This window comes from Trachypithecus francoisi, unplaced genomic scaffold, assembly GCF_009764315.1.
Source record: "Trachypithecus francoisi isolate TF-2019V2 unplaced genomic scaffold, Tfra_2.0 Lachesis_group15, whole genome shotgun sequence".
Classification (NCBI taxonomy): domain Eukaryota; kingdom Metazoa; phylum Chordata; class Mammalia; order Primates; family Cercopithecidae; genus Trachypithecus; species Trachypithecus francoisi.
Window position 1 is genome coordinate 48,830,817 of NW_022681460.1, and position 25,977 is coordinate 48,856,793.

Here is a 25,977-nt window from a genome sequence, read left to right on the forward strand (position 1 = left end):
CAATCTGAGCCAATTAAATTTATATTTAGTTGTTTAATATGGGGAGGGAGTATAAATAAGTGGATACAGCTTTTTCCATAGCTCTTCGATTCATAATCCCTACATTTTAGCTTGTGTGAAAAACTGTGCTGGAGTGTGGACGTGTTTGAAGAGACTGGGAGGGGGATTGCTGGCATGGTGGGGGAGGGTCAACTCAGTAGCTTTGTCGAAGGAAGTGGTATCTGAACAGTTAGTTTCTTGGTAAACTGCTTGTTTAAGAAAATGGGGGGTGGGGTAGGCAAGTCTGGTGGTGCGTTTTAAGGTTTTAAAACAGGTAATATTTTATTTTTTAAAAGAAAAAGCATTTTTAATCTATAATATTTATTGTTGTATTCAATAAGGGCAGTAATACTGTTGCCAGCATCTTGTAATCAATCGTTTGAACCAGTTTGAAAGGTAAAGGGGTAGGCATTTTTGAAGCTGGGGTCAGTCGAGGAAGGACAGTAGGAGCTTCATCCGTTATTACATTTTCGTTTATTCAACTCTTCTGGCCATTGGTAGTGGACTTTTAAAATGTCAGGGTACAAGTCAATATGATATGAATTTACCTTTTTTCTCCCACTTGTCCTTCTTTCTCCACCCCACCCCCTGCCTGCGCCGGCTTTTTTTCTCTCCCACCTCTTTCTCTGACTCTGCTGCCGCCTATCCTGGCGGCTCCTCTTCACCTCCCCTGCCTGGAGATCCCCTCCCCCTCCTGCCCTATGTCCTCCGGCTCTTGGGGAACAATCGCCACTGATTGAGGTTCACTCTATGTTAGGCTGGAAAACTGGGCTGTTATTTAGGAAGTCATTAATCACATCTCCTCCCCCGGAAAGAGATGGCAGAGAAACCTGTGAAGTACAATTCCTTACCAACCCCCTCTAAAATTTTCCAAAATGGTTTACTTAAACACAATTTGACTATATGAAGGTGATAACGATTTTTCTAGTAGGATTTTATTTTAAATTTGAAAATATTTCGGGCATAATCAGGTAACTTATGTGCCTCTGCCTTTTCCTAGGTGTAGGTTTTCATAATCTAAAGTTTCATGGGGATGTAATTAGGTTTAATTAGATCTTTTATAAATTATATATTTTCCTCTAAGAATTGAATTAAGTATGAAATTAGCGTTCCAAGCAGGTTTACTGCCATGGAATAGCTGAATTCTTAAGGGGAAAAAAAAGCGTTAACATCGGTTGTTTTATTTAAACGACCCCCTCCCATGATTTTATTTAGTCAGGCTTGTGTGTAAGGCACGCGTGTGCACATATATGACTGTGCCTTTTTTTCTAAATCTATGATTCACAAGGACCCTCCATTGTGTTTAAGTAGAAGCACAAAATCAGCATTCTGATTTACCCTAAAGAAGCGTTCCAAATTGTCTTTAAGATAGCATGTTTGAGTTTTTCGTGTTCATTCATAAATTATTTTGATGTCAGCAGATGAAATGGCGATTGGTTATCTCTTCCTCTTGCCAGCCCCTTAAGGATACGAGGTGAAATTAGTCGCAAGAAAGCATGTAATTGACAAAGTCACGTGTGCTCAGGGGGCCAGAAACTGGAGAGAGGAGAGAAAAAAATCAAAAGAAGGAAAGCACATTAGACCATGCGAGCTAAATTTGTGATCGCACAAAATCAAGATGTTAGATTGATGCAGAAGATCACTCCGTTCCAAAGGGAAAGTTTTCATCTCACGAGTTTGGAGCTGAGGGCCCGTGGGGCAACATGGCCGAAGGTTAATTTTCTTTTCTATTGTTTTACTGTGAATTTCTTTCTTCTTTTCTCCTCCCCCTCCCCCTCTCCCACCCTTCTTTGACCGTCCTCCCTTCCCCTTTTACCCCAATACTGGGCATTACCTCCCAACCCCCCATCACGCAGTGGGGCTTTCTGCAAACCTATTGTTATAGATCTCCAAAAATGTTTTGTACCGCCCACACTGATTCACAACTTGAAAAGCTTTCAGGGGGCTATTGTTTGAATTGTGTGAGTGTGATTAAGCGCAGTTTCAGCTAGTGAGCCCAAGAAAACTTTTATACACCTGCCCCCTCCCCCATTCCACCCCAACTTTAATTGAAAGTTATAGGGGGGAGGGGAATGCACATTGCAAATAACACTGGATTCACTGCTGCCCCATGTGCCTTAACTAGTAGCTCTAAACCATCTTCATGATTTCTTGCCTCCTCGTGCCCGCCGGAGAGAATAGTTTTGCTGAAAATTTCTCTTTGTCAATGGGATCAGTATTAAATCAGCAATATACAAGTAAAGTATCGCATGTTGTAATGTAAAATGTGGCTGAAAAGTGGAGTTAAATGAAAAAGTACACGTATGTATAGAAACGTGGAAGTTGGTGTGATCGATAGAACAGTGTGGCTTCCCCCTCCCCCGCTTTTCTTTTAACCCTTTATATTTTAAATATTTTCTGTAGGAGAAAAGAAATCAAGCCATTTAAAAAAAATTTTTTTTTGTTACTCTTCCCTTACAACCCCAGGCAGGCAACTTTTTTTTTTTTTTTTTCCAAATCTTTGAATGCACATTGAATGGGAATACAGACTGACTTTTTTTGTCCTGTTCCTTCTCAGGCGGGGCGAGCAAAGGTGGTGGAGAAGAGCCCGGGAAGCTGCCGGAGCCGGCAGAGGAGGAATCCCAGGTTTTGCGCGGATCTGGCCACTGTAAGTGGTTCAATGTGCGCATGGGATTTGGATTCATCTCCATGATAAACCGAGAGGGAAGCCCCTTGGATATTCCAGTCGATGTATTTGTACACCAAGTAAGCCAAGCTTTTTTTTCCCCCCCTTCTTCATCTTTTTCCATGTGGAGGAGCTGATCAGTAGTTATGCCAATAGACGTACAAGAAGATGCCCTTCGATATATTGAAAGACAAAATCTTCCCTGAAATCACTAGGTAGTGCAGCGTTTAGGGTACGTGTATGGGCCTTTTCCTGGGTTTTCTGTCTAAAGAGAAAAGAAAATATTTGAAATTTCACTATATATATTCAGGTTGATGTTATTAGCATTTCCCCCTGCTTCAATCTACAGCGAACTAGTGTTCATGTAGCTTCCGGTATTATCTATACAATATACTCTGTCGCCTGTATCTGGTGAATGGGTAGAAACATGAAGAAACATGATCATTTTAAGGTTGAAAAAACAAAGTGAAACAGTTTGCTGTGGAAAGAAATGTATAGATTGCCTTATTTTAGACACCTCTAGTCACAGTAGCTCCCTTTATTATTTCATCGCTGCCTGTCCAGTAGTCATTTTGTAGACTCAGATAAAAATAATTTGACTTCATAGTAAAATAAAATAGAACACTGTTGACCTAGTATGATTTTAAAGAAATGCGTGCAATAGAGGGATGCTTGACAAACATTTTAGAAATGTGCTCCATGTAGTCAGTGGTCTAAGTATACTGTCTCTTTAAGAGACTGAACTCAAAAAAACATGTGGCCAGAGGCGGCTCTAGCTTGTGTGTTTAAAATGTGCTGATCTGCTACTTGGGGTAAATTTCAATCTTTGCTTATATTGTGTTGTAATTTTTAAAGATGTTTTAATACCAAACAGAATTTCATTGCTTCCCATTTTCAAAATTTTATCCAGGAAATAATGAATTAATACTTCTTCTGCCTTTACTCCTCTCTACTGCTTAATCCCTTTATAATAAAAAAGATACTTTTATGGAAGCCTGATTGTTTCCTCAAAAAAAGGTAAATATAAATTTTCTGTAGCGAATTCATAGTTAGAAATAAAGAGGTTTAGGACTAAAGAGGTTTATTTTGGCATGATATCTAAGTTAAAAAGAATTGAATGAATGACTGTTAATACTGCAGATTGACTGACAGATACATGCATGAAATACTTGGTATATTTGCTTGAAAAGTATATATTTGGTACTGTGTTGCATGTTCCTAGTAATATTTATACCCCCTTCCCTAAGGAATATCATCTTCAAATTAAATATATAAACAATAGAAACATATGAAACCATTCTGTTTTGATCTGTTGTCCTTTGGTGCTTGGTAGCTTCCTGACCTTGCTGTGTGGTGTGTGTTTTCCTTTCCTGAAGGCCTGGCCATCATTATTGGCTGTTTATATGTGGAAGGATCAGCATAATCTGTGAATTGAAACAGGGTTTAAATACACAAATACGAGTCCACATACAGACTACTGGATTTTATGCTTCCTATTTTATAGTGCAAAATGAAGCTACATTTTCTGTTTTTTCCCTTCTAAGACTGGATGACAAAAATCATTGACAAATCCATTTTCTCTCAGGCTCTTTCTTCCCCCTTTGAACCTTCTTTAGGCTGTTAAATTGTTTTTTACGATCTCATAAATTTGTTTTATAGATGAATGAAAAAATAGTCCTTTTCTTCTTTGTCTGGTCACACCTTTTTGTAATTTGATTTTCTGTGTTTACCTTCTAAAATATTCAAATGTTAAGATATTTTATTAACCAGTGTTAATGTTTAGATCCATGAGACATTTGTGTTTACACTATTTAATGATTATATATTGGTAAACATTCCTCTATTCACTGAATTAAAACATATAGCTGTTAAAGTTTTTTTAATATATAGCTGTTTCTAGACTATAAACATTGATTTTTAAATAGTTGACTTAATCTTCAGTTACATACAGTATATACATACAGTTCATGTATATATTAAAAGGACAGTATTAAATGATGCCTAAAGAGGTTTCTTATATTGTAATTTACATTCATTGTGTGTAAATTGTGTGAATAATTGTTTTGAAGAAGGCAGGAATCCTACTGATGTTAGCCAAGCAACTACAAGTAACAGTTAGATGGTTGTAAATGATATAGGTATTATGTGTGCATCCCTTGTGGAATAAGGTTGCAATTCAAGACTATTTCATAGAATTAAAAAAATTTTTATTACTATTTGAGAGGCCATTTTAGTTCTATAAGCATTTTTGAAAACATTCCAGGTTTTATATCTATGTACTATTTTGTTGTGAAAGGATATGTATCATAGATGATTAGGTATTTTAAATGTTCAACTGTACCTGTATCTACTCAAAATATTTTAAATATATGACAGTTTTTTTTGGAGTGTTTGGAAGCACATGTGTCATTGGATTTTTCTTTTGAAGTATTCTGAAGCATTTTTAATAATGTGTATTTGGGGAAATAAAAACCAAATTATTTGTGTCTTTAATAAATATATAAAAATTTATGCTAAGGCACCTGGGATACTTTTTCTCTTAAAAATAGTGATTGCAAGTAACCATATATCAAGACGTATTCAGTTGCTTCAAAATAAAGAGAATGTATATATGTGTGTTTTAAAATTGAGCTGTGTATTTGTAGTTATGTATATTTATAGTTACATAATTCTACTTAAAATTTATTGGCAGTAATACAGTCAAACTTTCTTGTAGTTCCTGTGATGTCACCAAATCCTCAAAAAGAAACACATGCCTAGGTGCTGTACTTTATCTCTCTTTAGACATGTTGATAAATGCTGTGAGATTCTGCTGTTTGAGGATGGTATGTAACCATTGATGGTTTAAAATGACAGTATTCATTTGATTTTCTAATGTTAACTTGTAATTTAACTAGTTCCTATTTTTATTATGTGAAAATATGTATTCTGACCCATGTTAATTGTGAAACATTGATACAGTTCAATAATGAATATTTTATTTTTAAATATTTAACAAAATATATAAGTATTATATTTGTGAATTTTGTCATATCTCACTGTTGGAGTTTTTAAAAAATATTTAATAAAATAGGAAATTTTTGATTATTTTATTTTTAAATATAAATTCTTAAGAATTTCTTAAGTATCTAATGCAAACACAGATTTGTTTCAAATGAAGTAAAGATATATGTGGTTAATACAGATTTGTTAAGTCTAGATTCTTTTTTTTTTTGAGATGGAGTCTTGCACTGTCACCCAGGCTGGAGTGCAGTGGTAAGATCTTGGCTCACTGCAACCTCTGCCTCGTGGGTTCAAGCGATTCTGCTGCCTCAGCTCCCGAGTAACTGGGATTACAGGTGCCCACCACCACGCCTGGCTAATTTTTTGTATTTTTAGTAGAGATGGGGTTTCACTGTGTTGGCCAGGCTGGTCTCGAACTCCTAACCTCGTGATCCGCCTGCCTCCGCCTTCCAAAGTGCTGGGATTATAGGCGTGAGCCACCGTGCCCGGCTGTAAGTATAGATTCTTACTAAGGTGATTTCATAAATTAGAATATGATTATTTAGTAAGTGCCAGTAATTAATACTCCTACCAGTTTCTTACATTTTTTAAAATCACGGTTAGATTTAGGATAACATTTACATTACCTGGAGAATGTTACTGGCAGTTTTTTGAAATGTTAAAAGTTCTTAATAAGACTTAAATGTTCGATGGTACTTTAGAAGAATAGAATGGTAATTAAATATTAGATCTCTTTTGGAGAAGGGCAGTGTTAACCTAATAACTACCTATTGATGTTTGTTATATAGGTTTTTCTATAGATTTTAATATTTATTTCCAAAGTCGTTATCTAATAAGATAAAATGATCATTTGAATTTGATTTTGTTCTAGGGAGATGTAGAATACGTTCTCCTTATTGCTGTCTCCTCAGCTTATGTGCATAATAATACTTTCTTCACATATTGGGTGTATATATACTTGGAATTCCTTGCCATCAAATATGATGCAATTGTTTACGTAAATGTATTTCATTTATTTCATAATGTATGCATAATGTTTGTATCTCTTTTTTTCTCAAGGAAAAAGAGTAATTTCAAAATGACTGCAATTTAGCTACCATTACTCAGTAGGCCTAAATATTTATTAGTAATTTACCTTTATTCATCTTCATTTACCTTACAAATATTGGTGTTTTCTTCTTATGGTCTTTATTTTTGAATTAGATTTTGATGTTTATGGATAATTCAAATGCCCACATTAGAAAGGCTTTATCTATTTTATGTTCCTTTGCTTCAAAAACATCTCAAGGAGTAATGGAAATAGAAAAAATAAGAATCGTTATTGTTACTGAGTTAAAACATTAACAGTAAGAGATATGAAAACATTTAGAGATGACTAATACTTAAATATATGAAATATTTCTTACACACAGTTCAATCAGTTGCTCTAATACAGAGTTCTTATATATTTAATTAATTATACAATGTAGGAAAACAAATTTATTTCAGTATGTTCATTAAGGTCTTTTCGTAATATTTCATTGCTGATTAACTAGCCATATTTAGTTTTGTTATAGTTAAGGATAAAATCATTTTTCACATGAAGAATATGTATGATTATTATTTTTCTCTGGACTGCTTAATATGCCAGTTAAAAAAAAAGTCTCGGAAACTTAAAAATGTTATCATAAACAGTTACAACTCATTTGTATAGTGAGTTATGCATTTTAATATTTTTAAAATGGTTTATAACCTACCAGATTTTTAAGATGGTTTGCCCAGTTCACCAATTTCAGAGAATCCTAGGCTAAGTGCTTTAAGGTCGTTTAATCGTAACGTCACATTTAAAGGCATTTATTATAAAACAAAATTTTATAAGATTTATTAATGTAGCCCTAAAGATACTTTGATTTTCAAGTGGTGGTGCATTTTTCACACTCTTTTTCATGTATTTAAGTTCTACAAAGATATTCGGATTCAATTTAAATGTGAAATGTGAATTAGGTACATATTGAAGATGTAGTCCTTCCTCCTATTTTAAAGATTATTGGTGTACTTCTTAAATATTTTTCTCCTACCTTTTTAAAGAGCAGTTTTAGGTTCACAGCAAAATTAAGAGGAAAATACATAGATTTTTCCATGTACCCTTGCCCCTTCAAATGCATAGCATCCTCCATTATCAACATCCCTTACCAAGAGTGGCACATTTGTTTCAATTAATGAATGTACATTGACACATCATAATCACACAGAGTCCATAGCTTACATTAGTGCTAGCCTTTGGTGTTGCATGTTCTCGCTAATTTTCGATTCCTCTTTTATTTTAAAAGACTATTCACAACAAATGAACGCAGTAAATCAAATAATTATTTTTTAAATAAAAATGTGAGTGTCAAATCACAAGTATTCAGTGTAACCTTTTAAAACATGTCTTTAACTTGTCTCAGAGTTCTTAGGTTTCATGAGAAATTAAAAGTTTGTTATCTGCGTTCAACTTGGTAGATTAAAAATTGAGTCCTTCACTGTAATTTTTGTTGCTTTCAGGCAGCAACAAAACATTATTTGGATTTGGTTGAATTCTTCCTCTTCAGAGATAGTTAGAAATATTACAGATAGTTATGTCTACTTTAATTGACCAGCTCTTTTGGTGTTGTGATTAACTTAAAAGTTGCTAGTTAGAAATAAGATGCACTGTATTGTTTTTGTTTCTTTGAGACTAAGTTGTCCAGGCTGACCTGAAACTCCTAGCTAGTCTCAAGAGATACTCGCTCCTCAGCCTCCGTAGTAGCTGGGACTACAGGCATACACCACCATGCCTAGCTTGATGTATTGTATTTTTACGTCTAAACTGAGAATAACCTAAACAAAGTGAAGATACTTCTGATGAATTAAACTGGAAAGTTATCTTAAATGTTATATTTATACTTGATTTGGAATGAAATATGGAATATTTTATCATTATCAAAGACTATCATTCTTTATACCTTGAGATATTTCCCCTGAGTTTTGAGTAACAGGAAATTCAGCTTATTTAATATATAGTTACAATAGATGGCATTGTACCATTTACAGTGCATAAGAAACTTAACTGATTTATATTCCTCCCTAAAATAATTTGATTATAGCATCTTCTAATATCATAAAAGTTGATAACAGTAATGTGTTTAAGAAAGTACATTGCAGGTGAGCGGGGTACATTTAAAAATGATCTTTTAATGAGTAGCTTATCAAACAAGTAATGAAAGTCCCGTGTTGCATTTTGATACATCAGGATACATCTAATTGTTTATCTCAAATTGGAGGACAGTCTGATTATTGCTTCTTCCTTTTCAATATCTAAATATTTGACAATTTGGAAATATTTGCTAAATAAGATTTACAAATAATTGATAGATTTAGTCTTATAATTTTTTCTATAATTTTCTGTTAGTTGGAGTAATAATACCTAACTTTTTAAGTTGTTTTGAAGAGTAGAGGTAATGTTATATAAATTGCCTACTAAGTGTCTGTTGAGAAAATAAACTAATGTAAACTGGTCTTTGCCAAAAGAATCATGGTTAAATTATTGTCAGTGGTGTATACTCATGGTGGATAATTAAGCTGGTCTTTTATGTGTTTTTTTACAAATTGGGCAAAATGTGTTGTATATTAATAGTTTAATTTCCATTACAGTTGACGCTAAGGCTTTTTATTATAGTTTTCTGGTATAGAATACTGTTTTTGTTATTTAAAATAATTCTTTTGGCTGAGCATGGTGGCTCATGCCTGTAATCCCAGCACTTTGGGAGGCTGAGGCTGGCGGATTGAGCCCAGGAGTTTTAGACCAGCCTGGGTAACATGGCAAAACTCCATACCTACCAAAAAAATTAGCTAGGCATGATGGCATGCACCTGTGGTCCCAGCTGTCATGGAGGCTGAGGTAAGAGGATCACTTCTTGAGCCCAGGAAGCAGAGGCCACAATGAGCTGAGATCGCTCCACTGCACTCCAGTCTGGATGACAGAGCAATACGGTCTCTAAAATTATTTTTTTTGAGATGAGGTCTCACTCTGTTGCCTAGGCTAGAGTGCAGTGGCAGGATCATAGCTCACTGAAGCCTTAACTTCCTGGGCTCAAGTGATCCTCCCGCCTTGGCCTCCCAACGTTCTGGGATTACAAGCATGAGCAACTGCGCCAGGCCTAGAATATTGCTTAAAATATCAGGATATAAACTGCAGCTTGGAAATATTTTTGTTATACAGATATTTTGGTTTTAATAATTGTTGTAACATAAGATTTTACCTGTTTAAGATTTTACCTGTGTACATATGTATTTTGTGTGTTCATTATAAGCTAAAGAAAAATACTGTTTTAAATAGGCCTGCTGTGATAATTTAATACCATTTTTTGATTAATAATTATTTAATCTTTGTAAGATAGTATAGAATGATAAAGATTCTGGTCAAATCAGTATTCAAATCCCAGTTTATTAGATACCTGTGAGGGAAATAAGTTACCTTGTCAGTGTCTCAATGGCCTATAAATGGGAGGACAAAAATAGTACCCACTTTGTATAGGGCTGTTAGGAGGATTACGTGTTATTACATATGTAAAGCACCTAACACAAACTTGGCAGATAGTAGGGACTCAAGGTGTATTGTACATAATTATTATTAGAAAGGAGAAGTAGTGTGGTATTGTGAGAGAAAAAACCATGGGAATGAGTATTTGACTTCGGCTCTGCCACTTGGTTGGTTTATAACTTTTGGCTGGTCACTTCCTGGGAGCTTCAGTGTTCTCATGGGTAAAATGTGATAAATAATATTTTCCTCTTCATTTTAGAGGGTTATGGTAAGGGTCAATTGAAATAATACACATGAAAATAATTAAAAAACCCTAACGATCTCAGGTTTTAGTTTTAATCTTTTTTTCAAGAGCTGTGTTTTTATTAATCATTTTAATTATGAATTTTTCTGGTTTTTGTTTTGAGACAGTGTATTGCTCTTTCCCAGGCTGGAGTGCAGTGGTGGGATCATGGCTCACTGCAACCTCAAACTCCTGACTCAAGCAATTATCCCACCTGAGCCTTCTGAGATGCTGGGACTATAGGTGTGCATCACCATTCCTGGCTGATATTTTTTATTGTATTTGTAGAGATGGGGTCTCCCTATGTTGCCCAGGCTGGTCTCTAACTCCTGGGCTTAAGGGATCCTCCCACCTCAGCCTGCCAAAGTTGCAGAGATTTACAGCATGAGTCACCAAGCCTGACCTCACTTTGATTTTCTCTAGTTTTTTTCTGCCTGAAAATTAACCTTTATCCTGGTAGTTTCTGTGCTTGTGAATGAGATTAATTCATATACATTTTACTGATCTTCAATATAATATTAATTACATTTATCATTATGATATTTTTTCATGTGCTGTAATCTCATTGCTTACTTAAAGTGCATAATTAGGCTTATTGATGTTCATGTTTCTTGTCAGAAATTTATTGAATTGGTCAGGTGTAGTGGCTCATGCCTGTAATCCCAGCACTTTGGGAGGCTGAGGGGTGTGGATCACTTGAGGTCAGGAATTCGAGACCAGCCTGGCCAACATGGTAAAACCCTGTCTCTACTAAAAATACAAAAAATTAGACAGGCCTGGTGACGCATGCTTGTAATCCGAGCTATTTGGAAGGCTGAGGCAGGAGAATCACTTCAACCCCGGAGGCGGAGGTTGCAGTGAACCAAGATCATGCCATTGCACTCCAGGCAACAAGAGCAAAACTCCCTCTCAAAAAGAAAAGAAATGTATTGAATTTCGATCCCGACTCGGTTTTTGTATAAACATTTTAAAATTTTTTATTTAATTAATTATTTTGTTATTATTATTATCATTTTTTAGAAACAGGGTCTTCCTCAGTCACCCAGGCTGGCGTGCAGTGGTGGTATTATAGCCTGCTGCCACTTCAAACTCCTGGCTCCAGCAATTATCCAACCTGAGCCTTCTGCATAGCTGGGACTACAGGCGTGCACCACCATGCCGAGCTGATGTTTTTTATTATATTTGTAGCAATGTGGTCTCCCTGTTTCACAGTCTGGTCTCGAGCTTCTGGGCTCAAGGGATCCTCCCACCTCAGCCTTTAGAGTAGCTGGGACGACAGGTGTGTACCACCATGCCTGGCACATGCCACTGTGCCTGGCGAATTTTTAAAATTTTTTGTAGAGACAGGAGTTTGCCTTCTTGACCAGGCTGGTTTAGAACTCCTGGCTTCAGGTGATCCTGCTGCCTCTGCCTCCTTAAGTGCTGGGATTACAGATGTGAGCCACTTTGCTCAGCTTGTATAAACATTTTTAGAAATGTGAATCAACAAGATGGCTTAACGTCATAGAAAAGTATTAACTTTTAAAAAATGATTATAAAAATCGTGGTTCAGTAAAGTTAACTAATTTTTATCACTTACTAAGTGAAACATTGTTGGTTTGGTATTTTCATTTTAGCAAACTTTAAGTTTTTTCCAGTTAATTCTCATTAATTGCATATAAGGCATAAAAGCAAAGGATCATTTTTCCTGTGTTCTATTCACTTCTTGTTATGAAGTCTAACTATACAGCCTCTACCAATTTAATTTTGGGATAGCTAAGATAAAAAGCAAATATTAGTTTTAAAATTTTGAGCTAAATGCAATGATTTTCCAATAGTATTAAAATAATGTTTTTCACATTTCATGTGGAGAAACTTTTTGCCAGTGCTTAGAATCATTAATTTATTGTGCTATTAATAATACACTTAATTTCTACCAGCTGCTTTAAATCTTTTGTCATAACAGCCCACTTTAAAAAATCAAAACCCACTTTAATTTATTACTTTTGTTAAAGTTAGACTATTTTTAAATCTTGTAAGTTTAATTTGGTAATAACTCTTAAGATTGCTATTTCATTTTATGGTGTTATAGGATACAAAGACTCCATATAAATTTCAAATTACTTTTACTTTGGCCAAGATTTGTTAATGATCATTTTTTTTTAAGCTTTTGTAAGCAATTTCCTAGGCCGTTAGATATAGTGAATAGAATGTTCCCAGATCCTATAATGCTTAAATTATTTTATCTTAGCTTTTTTTTTTTTCCCATTCAAATGAATTGTCTTTATCCTTAGTTCAGTCTGTAACAGAAGTCTGGCAACATAGTTATAGCTATCACTTTAAATATTTAATAGATCATTAATATATTGTAAAGCTTGGAATGAATTATATCAACTTTTCTTCCTGTGTGATTTTAATAATACATTTTTTATGATATATAAGCACTGATCCTTCCAAATTCGTCACACTTTTCAACAGCTCCTTTAAATAGATTAAATGATATTAGAGACATATACATAACACAGCTCAGTGTAAGCCATACATTTTTTTTTTAAGTGCATCTTTTTCAGTTTTCACAAGAAAAAAAGCTTCTCTTTTCAGGGATTGATTAAACTGAGCGTTAGAAATTTAGTCACAGTATTGGCTCTCTAATTAAAAATTTTCGTTGAATACTCAATCTAAGGACACTTGGATTTGCATGTTTGCCCCTTTCACTGTTTCCTCCCCCATGCCATTGAAGAATTTTGAATGGTGAGGAATTTGTGCCCTTTGGCTCAGGTTGCAGGCCCACTTGATCAAGCCACAGAAGCCAGGGTCAGAACTATTCATTGCTTATCTTTTCCTTGGGCCACTTGTAAAGCCTGCTTTCTGCTCTGGGAAACAAAACAAAACAACAACAACAAAAAACCCCACAAACAACTCTTTATATTGGACATACATAAAGCCTGCAGCATAAAAATGGGCATAATAGTTGATTCTTTATTGGGACTGTCCATGGGTTAATTTCATTATCTTAAGAAGTTTTTCATTGCATTGCAGCTTATTTGATGTATATACTTTAAATACATGTTATTTTATATGGTATGGTATCCTGTTGGTAGTGAAAGTGCGGTCCTGTGATGTTTTTCTCTTAGGTTCAGATTTACCACTTTTGAAATGTAATGATTACTTTTAAGTAAATTGAATTAATTTGAATGAGAGCTATAAAAAGCCCTATTTTATTTTGATGTACTTAATTTCTAGCATTTATGCAGACATTTAAAGCTTCCCTGAATTAATAACAGCACAAGTTTATGAGCTGTTCCAATAATGGTGCAAAGACTACATCTAGACCCAGGTTTAAACAAACACAAAACACTTTGTTCTTATCTTAGCATCCCTTAAAAGTATACAGCTGTGGTTCAGGACCTCAGGACCACCCATCACCCTGGACATTGGATACTCCTATTTATTCAAGAGGCTTGTGAAATATCTGTGTGCCAGTGGGGGATGGTGTGTGTATCTGTATAAGGAATCACAGTTAGGTGATTTTACCCCAATAAAAGCTTCAACGTTGTTTATAAACTGAATTTTGTCCCTGAAGAATTTTCTAGTTGTAAAACCTAATTTGTATTAAATGCTTGTTATTTTATTTAAGTGCTGGCTGCAATCTTTGCATTTTTGATGTTTTCAGAAGGTTAAAGTGGGCCTCTATTAAGATTAATCTTAATTCAGTATAATTTTTTGGTTTTCAGGCCCCACCCATTGGCTTTGGGTAGCTAATACCAAGCTTTTGTTTCTTCCTGTAGAAAGGAAAGGAAAGAAAACTTTCTCTTTCATTGCTTAAGTCATGTGACTTCCCTTTTAGTTGGTCACAGATAGGATTGAAGTGAATCTCAGAATGAAGCATAAAACTTTGAGAAAATATTTATTGATACGTGCCTTGTTTAATTTCATATGCTTTACCTTACATTACCTCCATGCTGTAGTTTTTTAGGAAGCTGAAAAAAATTACTACTACATAGATTTTTAAAATAATATGCACCTTCTAATCTATACCGTGGTAGTTTCTTAGTTACTTATTTTTCTATCAGTTATCTTTTAGTATCATTTGAGATTTCTAAACTGTAGCTTGTTTCCCAGAACTCATACTGTAGAGAAAGTAGAGGTGGTGGTTGGGAGACATTAGCAAGAAATAATTGCTGGCAGAACAAAAGAAAGAAATACATTATAGGACTACATGTAAAATACAAGAGGGAATTAATTAGATGTATTTCTTCTTGCTCTTCTGACCTACCTCCTAACAGTTAGCATAGGGTAGCTAGCTGTTTGGAAGAAAATCCAATCCACCTCCTATGATATTTACATAAGTTTTTATAAAGTTAAATGAGGATACCTGTTTGATGCTTATTCCTAATTTGGTGACTTAGTCATGATGTTCTAGTTTATTGTGAACCATTAAATATTCCATCTTTAAAGTTATTTTAATTTGTTCTTAAGCTACTTGTATTTAAATGTTTAAATTCTATTTTAGTAAATAGTATAGCTGTCTCCAAATAATAACTAAAATATTTGAAACAACAATAGTTTCAAAAATAGTACCCTCTCTGCCATTGATTTTTAAAATATGTCATTTATTGGTGTATTTTTATGCAAATAAGTATTTTTAAAAGACTTCTAAGAATACTGTGTAGACCACCCTTGACATAAGTAATTATATTTTAAAATCTAATAGGCATTTTTGTTTAAAATATTTTATTTCAATGAGTATTTATTGTTTATGTAAAAAATTCTTCCTTAAATTTTCATAGTCTTGTAGATCTTAAAAGACAATGATATTTGGTCATATGATCTTCCTATCAATCCAAGATAACTTTTAAGTTAACCAGATTTATAAATACAATCTTTTGGTCTGCTTTTAGGATGAATAATGAGAGAAACAAAGTCATCTTTTAATTTTTAATAGTGTTTTGTGGTAAGTTTATTTTACCTTTAAAGGTTAAATACAAGATTTGTTGAGGTACATAGAAAGGCTACTTAAGTTTCTGTTGATGACGGTGAGTTATCAGCCTTGCAAGAACTAGGATCAGGTATGAAGTCTGTAATTAATGCATTGGTCTGTGCTTTCATTGACATTAAAATTTACAGCAATTGATTTATTTTTTATGTCGTCTACAATTGAATGTGTCTTCTGTTTACTTAATTAAATTTAAATTTTTATTGATATTTTAATTAATGCTTAAGTTGTCACTGAAATTTTGCTTTTTGGAAAGGTTTAGAATACTAAATCTTTCAAATCCATGATCCTCTCTCATTTGTTATTTTGATTAGCAAGGTATCCAGAAAACACTAACAACTATTATTAAGCATTTAAATCTAGTACTAACGTTTATTGTTGAAATTATTTGTATCCTAGAATTAGTGTTATTTATTTATTTGTTTGTTTGTTTGTGATAGGGTCTCGCTCTGTCTCGAAGTCTGTAGTGCAGTGGCACAGTCTCTCACTGCAGCCTCAGTCTCTCCTGCTTCAACCTCCTGAGTATCTGGGACTACAGGCGTGTGCCACCACACCTGGCTAATTTTTGTATTTTTTAATAGACAATGGGGTTTCGTTGGCCAGGCTGGTCTTGGAACTCCTGACCTCAGGTAATCCACCTTGACCGCCCAAAGTGCCAGGATTATAGATGTGAGCCACTATGCCTGGCCTACTGTAAGTTTTAAAATAAAAAGGTAAACAAAAGCCTGTTTTTAAAGAAGTGCTACCTTGTTTTTTTTGTGTGACACAGGCTTTAAAAAAAAAAAAAAAACCTAACAAAATTTGGTACTAATTAATAACAAAACTTAGAAGCAAAAGGTGAAAAGTTGAGGGTTTTCCCCTTTACACCTGTTTTCTTCCTTCCAAATTTTTGTTTAACTTCTGTGGAGAAAAGTAGTTTTTAAAATGAATGTATTTGGGTTTTAAGTGTCTTCATGTTTTGTCAAAAATACCAGGTTAGTTTGCTAGGGGGGTAACACCATTAGATATGTTGCTACTTGTTTTCATGTGGGTTACTATAAGTATAAGTTTAATGAATTATTTGATTTCTGGATTTTGTTTCTTCTAAAATAAAATTAATACTAAATAAATAAATTTTCAAATAGTTGAAATATGTGAACAGCCAAATAGATGCAGATATCTGTTTCAGTACATATTTTTTAGAGTTCAGTATTTATTTTTTAAGGATATGATATTTAAAAATCTTAACAAATGAGGCCAGGTGTGGTGGCTCATGCCTGTAATCCTAGCACTTTAGGAGGCCGAGGTGAGCAGATCACGTGAGGTCAGGAGTTTGAGACCTGCCTGGCCAACATGGCAAAACTCCATCTCTACTAAAAATACAAAAATTAGCCAGGTGTAGTGGCAGGTGCCTGTAATCCCAGCTACTCAAGAGGCTGAGGTGTGAGAATCACTTGAACTCGGGAGTCAGAGGTTGCAGCGAGCCGTGATCATGCCACTGTACTCCAGCCTGGGGGATAGAGTGAGACTCTGTCTCAAAAAAAAAAAAAGAGACTTAACAAATGATGTTTGGGAAATTGTCTTGTTAGACAGTGACCACTTTTCCATCCTCTCTGTAGACAGTGACCACTTTTCCATCCTCTCTGTCTTTAGTTTTAAAAATGTCTGGTCACTGTTAAGCCATTAATGTTCCTAATAGTAATTCAGAATTTCCTTTGATATTTAGTGTTGAATATATACTCCAAAATCTCTTAAAACATGGAATAATGTTTTCAGAGTGAGAATTTAATAGAATAGCGTTCATTATTTTTATTTATATTGTTCAATTTTCAGTGTAAATAGAAAAATGAAATTACCCAAATTATTGGTGCTTTATGCTGTCCCCAAATTATTCCCTGCCCTATCATTATAATTTGATCTGCCACCAGGAATTACTACAGCCTTAAGTGGTCTCTTTCTTTATAGTCTCCTTCTCCTCTCTTTTTTCCTCCTACCCCCACTCCCCTTTGGGAAGGAAGCCTGAGGCCCTGGCTTTAGAGATACCAGGAAAAAGCAGTCACTCAGCAGAAAGTGTCTGTCTATAGCAGAAGTGTCATTCCTTGACAAAGAGTGTAGTTTAGAAGAAGTTAATAACAGATAATAGAGTTTTAGAATTTATCCTAAATTACTTTAGAATTTATTTTTGATACAGCTGGCTATTGCTGTCATGAAAAAAGATGTCTGTTCTGTCTGTTTAGGTATTAGCAAAGTCAAATCCAGTTCTTTACCACATTTCTGTCTTTACTTAGGTTTGGTTAATTCTTTTATACCTTTTCTAAAGGCTAATGATTTTTCCAACATGGAAGAAGAGAGAGTTCTCAACAAGAGCATTGGATGATTAAGTAGTTTTAACATTTCTACACACTTATTGATATTACCTGAATTTCCAAAGAAAGCATATATGAAGTATTTTACTGTATATCATTTGTCATCTAGTGTTTGTGTTTCTAGCATATTTTTACCTAGAAGAAAGCTTTTAAAACCACAGACTGACTCATAAAATAGGCTAATAATGAAAATAAATTGATATCAGTAGATCTAGAAATGTTTTAATTGCTTACTTCCTTAAAAAGACTGAGAAGTTGGTTGTTTTCCAAGATGAGTAAGAAAATGCAGATTCAGGCCAGGCACAGTGCTCATGCCTGTAATCCCAGCACTTTGGGAGGCCAGGCGGGCAGATCACGAGGTCAGGAGTTCGAGATGAGCCTGGCCAATATGGTGAAACCCCATCTCTGCTAAAAATACAAAATTTAGCCTGGTGTGGTGGCATGTGCCTGTAGTCCCTGCTACTCTGGAGGCTGAGGCAGAAGAATCGCTTGAACCCAGGAGGCAGAGGTTGCAGTGAGCCAATATCGCGCCACCGCACTCCAGCCTGGGCGACAGAGCGAGACTCCATCTCAAAAAAAAAAAAAAAGAAAGAAAAAGAAAATGCAGATTCAGTGGAATAGACACTATAAACCGTAGTGTAAGATCCCTGAAGGGCCCAAGTTTCTTCCATTGTGGTATAGGTATTGCTGTTGGCTTTTCTTCATCTTAAAGGGTAATCTCTTTACTTAGCTCCACGTGGATTTAAGGCTCTTATACTTGTTGACTAGTTTGAAAAACTTACACAGTATGGTTATAAATCTCACAATTAGCTCAAACAGGATTTTAGAAGTCACAATCTATATTTGAAAGATAATATAAATATTGCATAAAACCTATGTTTTATGGAAGAATCAAGGATATTTTGAATTTTTTTTTTTTTTTTTTGAGATGGAGTCTCATTCTTGCCCAGGTTGGAGTGCACTGGCATGATCTCTGTTCACTACAACCTCTGCCTCCTGAATTCAAGTGGTTCTCCTGCCTCAGCCTCCTAAGCTGGGATTACAGGCACCTGCTACCACACCCAGATAATTTTTGTATTTTTAGTAGACATGGGGTTTCACCATGTTGGCCAGGCTGGTCTTGAACTCCTGACCTCAAGTGATCTGCCCACTTTGGCCTCCCAAAATACTGGGATTACAGGAGTGAGCCACTGTGCCCAGCCCTGGATATTTTGAAATTTTTGAATATTGTTTGTTTAAAGGATAAATACAAACATATAATAGCTAAGTAGATTCAAGGTAATATAAAAATAGATTATTCTATCAAAAGATAGAGTAATATCTTTGATTATTCTATCAAATAGATATATCTAATATTTAATAATATCTAAAAATAGTTAGATTATAATCATTCGTTCCTCCCTGTATTAATTCCTCTGCAGATTAACATTTATAGTTATATAGTTTTATAGATTAACACTGATATTTTGTTTTAAATGCTTGCTAACAGTAAATCCCCACTGCTACCAATCCCTAGGCATAGACCCCGATTTGCCTCCATTTCTTCTTAACTGATTATCCAAAGCCACTGGTTTAACTTCTCTCTACCAAGCCTTCTGTTCTGCCACCTGAGAGAACTGTTAAACTGAAGACAGTATTATAGTAATTATGAAAATTATGATATAAATAGTGACAACACAGTGATGATAGTGTAACTTTTACAGAGTGCTTGCATGTGCCAAGTACTATGCTTTTTTTTTTTTTTTTTTTTGGGACACAGACCTTGCTCTGTCTCCCAGGCTGGAGTACAGTGGTGTGGTGGTGTGATCACAGCTCATTGCAGCCTCATCCTCCCCAGGCTCAGGTGAACCTCCCACCTCAGCCTCTTTTGCATGGCTGGGACTACAGGTGTGTGCCACCATGCTCAGCTAATTGTTTTCTTCTTCTTCTTCTTCTTCTTTTTTATTTTTTATTTTTTTTTGTAGATTTGGGGTTTCACCACGTTGTCCAGGCTGGTCTCAAGTTCCTAAGCTCAAGCAATCCAATTACCCCACCTTGGCCTCCCAAAGTGCTAAGATTACAGGCATGAACCACTGTGCCTAGCCTATTGTGCTGTGTCCTGATGAAGAAAATGATCATAGAATGGCTAATTGCCTAATTTCACACAGTTGAGCCAGGAGTATCACCCCAGAATAGAGCTGTTAAATCTCTGGGTTCTAGCCACATGTAGCTATTTTAATTTTATATTAATTACTTACTTTGTGCTAGATGCTAGAGATACAGATATGAGCAAAAAGCAGAGGGTTTCTGACCTCCTGGAGCTTAAAGACCAGTTAAGGGATCAGACAATTTCATCACACAAATGAAAGTAGAATTAGTGTGATGAAGAAAAGGTATATGGTGCTTTGAGTGTATAATGGTGAGGGGCCTGGCCTAGTCTCTGGGTAAGAAAGGCTGCTTTGGGGCAGTAAATTTGTGATGAGGAATGAAGAATGAGTAGGCAAAAAAACAAGAAAAAGAGCATTCTAACAGAAGAAGGAGTTGTGTGCAGAGGAATTGTGGCAGGAAGGACGATGGAACTTTATTGAACATTAGCCTTACAAAGTGTTAAGATGACAAAGATCAGTAATATCCAGTCTCTCCCTTTAAGAGCTTATAGTCATGTGTATGCACATGTGACCAACAGTTCCCACAGAGTGTTAAGTGCCAAGATGAGAGCATTATGGTAGCAATTGCCAATGCTTTTAGTAGCAGGGAAGGCTTTGATAAAGGAAGAGTCCATTTGAGATGGGCCTTGAAAATACCTAGGAAATTGTCAGCCTGAGAAGGCAGTTCATATTGTAAGTGAGCAAAGATGTGGAGAGGTTAAAGAGCCTCTTGGAAAGGCCCATGTCTGGTTAGAGCATGGGGACTCGATGGGTGAAGGGCAAAGGGGAAGGAGGTGGAAGATGAAGCTTAAGCCAGGGTTGGGACCGGCTTGTGATGGGCAGGCTTATACTTTTTATAAGCCCTTATGCTGAACATTGCTGTTGGAGAATTTATTTAAAATATTCACTCTCCGTAAAGTTTCATTGCCTATTTGTTTTCTGAATAAAATTTAGACATCTTAGCCAGATATTTAAGCTCTTGATGATCTGATTGAATGTACTTTTTATTTTTTATTTTTTGAGGAGGGGTCTTGCTCTGTCTTTCAGGTTGAAGTACAGTGACATGATTGTAGCTCACTGTGTATAATCTTGTACTCCGAGACTCAAGTGATCCTCTACCTCAGCCTCCTGAGTGAATCCACTTTTAAAATCTTTGTTCTCATATTTCTTATTTAAATTGTTTGCTTTGTCAAATAGGGCCTGCCATTTTGTAAACATACCCTTCACTTTGCCACTTTTCCTTTGCATAAACAGTATTTTCTCCCAAATTCCTTCCTACATTCACTTTTAGAAATCATTGCCATCCTTCAGAACCTCGCCCCAAAGTCAGAACCTTCTTTCTCCAAGGGCTTTCTAGCCAGAATTGCTTACTTCCTTCTTATAAACTTTAAAACCCTTTGTAAATAATGGGTCATTTGTCATAGACTGTCTTCTATTATTATTATTTTGTTTCCTTTTTTCTCCTGAATTGTAAACTTCACGTGGAAATTGTTTTATTAAATTTGGTATTCTAGCAGTACTTAGGTGTATGCCTTTCTTTTTGTTGTTGTTGTTGTTGAGACAGACTATCACTCTGTCAGCGAGGCTGGAGTGCAATGATGTGATCTTGGCTCACTGCAACCTCCACCTCCCAGGTTCAAGTGATTCTCCTGCCTCAGCCTCCTGAATGGCTGGGAGTACAGACGTGCGCCACCATGCCTGGCTAATTTTTGTATTTTTAGTAGAGATGGGGTTTCACTATGTTAGCCAGGCTGATCTTGAACTCCTGACTCGTGATCCCCCCACCTTGGCCTCCCAAAGTGCTGGGATTACTGCAGAACATTTCTTGAACAATGAAAAAAAGCATAATACATTAGGAGTTTTTTTCCTGTCTTCCATTGGGTAAAAAGATAGAGTTTCTAGAACATAAACTGGATTCAGTGTCCAAGAGAATATATATTAATTCTTCTTGTTTAAGAAAACGAAGTGTTTAACCTATATTCCATCTGCTTTTAATACCACTCTTACATGTTCATTATGCATTGAGTTATATATGGTAAACTCTGGAAATCCAAGATACTTTTAGGCTACTGCCCCCCACCTTCTTTATTTAAGTGGAAAAGATGGTGGCTTCTGTGTCCTATTCGTTACTATAGTTTACCGCTAAGTCTAAAGTATCTGCAGTTCATTGGAGGGGGAGGAGCTATCTGTCTGATTCTCTTTTTAAGTCCAAAAAACATTGAACTGGATGTTCAATAAATATTTTGAAGTGGCAGTCTCGCTGGGAAGATGAGATGGTATAAAATGTAACTAGTAGACGCCTTGAAATGGGAGAGATCTGTGTTTGAATCCCAACTCTCATGCTTATCAGCTGCTTGAATTTTGCCAAATTACTTTAACTCAGATTTCTTATTTATAGAAATCAGTAATACTAATTTTATAGGATTGTGAGGATTAGTGTTCATGTATTTTAAGTGTCTCTTCCAGTATCTGAAAGGAGAATAAGGGTATCCTGTCTTTTTTTTTTTTAATTAAAAAAATGTAGATATGCTACAATTGCTGTAATGCAGAGTGAATCTGATATAAGGGATGACAGAGCCAAATCTTAATCCCTGTAGCAGATAAGTGGGACTAACCACACAAGGTGAAATTTAATAGAATAAAAGAAATTGGCACCAAAGACTTTTGTAGTGAACACTGTTGGTTGCATATCCAATATCCATTTCTTCCCTTCCTCCTTCTGATCAAAACCCCAGGTTATTTTATTCATGTATTTACCTGTATCCCCATATGCCACTGGGAAAAGTGGCTCCACCCCCAGTATAAGGGGCATAGACTTTTTAGTGTAAATATGGCAACTATTGTAAGTCTAGGAGAGTGATACATAAGTTGGCCTATTCAGTCTGAAGGGAGCAGTTACTAGTTTTTAGTTACTAGTTTTTAGAGAGTCTAAACATTAGAAACTACCAGTAAGTTATTTAAGATTTAAGTAATGATATGGACTAAACATGAAACATTTTAGCATTTTTATTTTTAGGGTGTTACATATTGTGCTGATTATAAGTGTAGTACATGTGATTATAGGATATTTGGAGAAAAAGAATATAAAGATGATTTTTATTTTTATTTTTAAATTTAATTTATTATTATTATTTTTTGATACAGAATCTCACTCTGTTGCCCAGGCTGGAATGCAGTGGTTCTATCTTGGCTCACTACAATCTCCACCTCCCAGGCTCAAGTGATTCTCCTGCCTCGGCCTCCCAAGTAGCTGATGACAGGTGTGCGCCACCACACCCAGCTAATTTTTCTGTTTTTAGTAGAGACGGGGTTGCACCATGTTGGCCAGGCTAGTGTCGAACTCCTGACCTCAAGTCATCCACCTGCCTCGGCCTCCCAAAATGCTGGATTACAGGTGTGAGACACCGTGCCCAGCCAAAAATGATTTTTAAAATCATGCATTATTCTATCACTCAGAGATAACCACCGCTTATCCTTTGGTATATTTTATTTTTCTTGTTAAAAAAAAAGCTGTTTCTGAATCAGGTATTTATGCTATTAGCTTAAGACTTTTTATACAAATAGGGAAATTAACTTTCAATTTACTTTGTCATATTATATTATGAGTTTAAAATTAATCAAATTATATAGAAAAACAGATATATAAATTTGGAAATTAAAAAAGAAAATGTAGAGAAACATACACTATGCATTTGAGTGACAGATTCTAAATTATATTTGTTCATGAAGTATACATCTTTAAAAATGAGTAAACCTGATATTCTATATTATTTCTTTCTTTGGTCCACTTGTAATTTCATTATTCTGAACATGTGAGCCATTTATTATTTTTAAAAATTTAAGTGCTTTGGGAAATTTTGTCACCTGGTTAGAGAAGAAAAACAACAAAATTATAGTAATAGGTCTTTATCTTAACATGAGAAACATAGGATTGATGTGCTTTTGAATAAAAATTTATTAATAGGTCCTCTTTAATAGGCAAGTTAATATTTTTACTCCTAGCTAATACGGAATTCAATTCTGTTAACCATACTTAGAGATCAGTTTCACTCCCAAAATGTATTTAAAATTCCATAATGTAGTTTTCCTAAATTTAATAAAATGCATGAAGTAATTACGTTATTAAAATATATAGCTTTATACAAGTTTTGATGAATCTGTGTGTGTAACCGTGGTATATAAAGTACCTTTGTAGTGTCATTTGCAGTTGAGAGAGATGAGTTTTTGTTTCTTTGAGAAAGGAAGATGTTTTGTCTGACCACAGAGCAATGAGGAAAAGCATTCTGGTAGCAAAAATGATGCAGGTGTTAAAACGTAGGTGTTAACAGTCTTTTGATCTTGAAATTTTGTGTGATGTAGGGGAGTTCCCAGGAGCCTCTCTCAACTTTATCATCCCAGATTGGTTTCAGAGATGCACAAATGTATATATTCCTTTTATGATTAGAAGGTCATATGCTGACCTGAATTTAAATGGCAAATGTACTTCAGGTTCTGTCCTGCATGACAGATATTTAAAACTGATGTTAAAGGAAGAATTTTCATTCAATGTGAAAGGAAACAGCCTTTATGCTTTCTGTAAATGTTCCTTTTTCTACAGTGATGGATTCATTATCTGCTTATCCACATATTTATTGGAGGTCACTCATGTATCTTCTCTATACACTGGGATACTTCCTCTGCACACAAACTGAATTAACCTTTTCATATCATATCCATATAAATTGTTGGCTGTTCTACTCATTTTATCAGCAGAGCCACTAGAAACAGCCCATTTCTAATCTGTTACTAATTTTATTCCTACTATATATTAAAATATATGCCAAATGTTTTCATATTCTGCTGTATATTTCATGCTATATATTTTCTCTCTTGTCTTCTGGGTGTTTAGCCCATTCTTAAGATAATGCCAAGCAGAACTAAGATTGGACACCACAACAGGTTCTGGAACATTTTATTTTAGCTGGTAAAAATACAGTGTCATGAAGGATGCAGGACATAACTTTTCACATTATAATTCACCTTAGCCTTTTTTGTGTGTATGTGCTATTATTTCCCATCCTTCTGAAAACACTGCTATTTTAAAATCATTCTACCCGTATTTGCTCCTCTCACCACTTGGGTTTTTTTTCTCCCCTTTTTCCTCAACTTCTACCCCCATTTACTCTTTTCTGGTGTTAAAAGCTTCTGTAGGGAATTGATAATCCATGTCTTTCTGCTTCAAAGTCTTTAACACATGGAGCTGGCTGCTAACAGAAATTGACCAGGTTCCTGTGATCCTTGTCAGTTCTCTGATTAATCAATTGTTCTTTACAGGAGAAACTGCTCTTAACAAAAGAAAACTAACCGGAAATTTTACTCATTTGCCCATGGCTGCTTACATCTGCTCTTCTTCTGTTCCTATCACTTTGCCCTTTTATTATAAACTTTTAATTCTTGGTTTTCAGTTATCTCATTTGTACTGGAGAGTAAAGAGCTAATTTCTTGTAATTCATATATCCTCAGCAATTCTAGATGATGTGTATACTTGTACAGGGCGATTTGTAAAGCCGCTTCCAATTCAAAAGACAGTGACTGCAAATCAAAATGAGTGTATCTATTTCCTAGCTCTTACTGACTTTCCAGCAAAAAGGAAGAGAAAGCAATTTTAATATCGATCCCAGGATACTGAGAAAAACAAGGGACAGTTACTTGTTGCTCTTTTTATAGGTACATTTATTTAAACATGGCAAGCATCTTAGAATTAAACAGAGTTAAAAGAGCTAGTCATTAGGTCATGAACAAGTTTGAGCAGCCAAGTTAGCCTACAAGTAAGGTTGTGTGATAAGACTATTTACAAACTGGTCAGATAGATTTATTTAGAATATCCTTTAGACTTTACATAAAGGTGTTTGTGCATAGTGATAATGGATATACTAGGATTATCATAAGAAGGAATTAGGGCCTGGGCGAGGTGGCTCATGCCTGTAATCCCAACACTTTGGGAGGCCGAGGTGGGCGGATC

General features: G+C 35.2%; 1 protein-coding gene across 2 annotated transcripts in view; it reads left to right on the forward strand.

Moving 5' to 3' along the window:
- Positions 1–25,977, forward strand: part of LIN28B (lin-28 homolog B) — a 126,646-nt gene that overhangs the window by 4,982 nt on the left and 95,687 nt on the right. The window contains exons 1-2 of one of the 2 annotated variants that reach the window (XM_033234721.1): positions 1,540–1,752; positions 2,597–2,784. In XM_033234721.1, the coding sequence (XP_033090612.1) occupies positions 1,743–1,752; positions 2,597–2,784 (198 nt within the window). In that variant the 5' untranslated portion in view covers positions 1,540–1,742. Of the gene's footprint in view, positions 1–1,539; positions 1,753–2,596; positions 2,785–25,977 lie in introns of those variants that run through there. The other variant, XM_033234720.1, reaches the window with a different exon arrangement.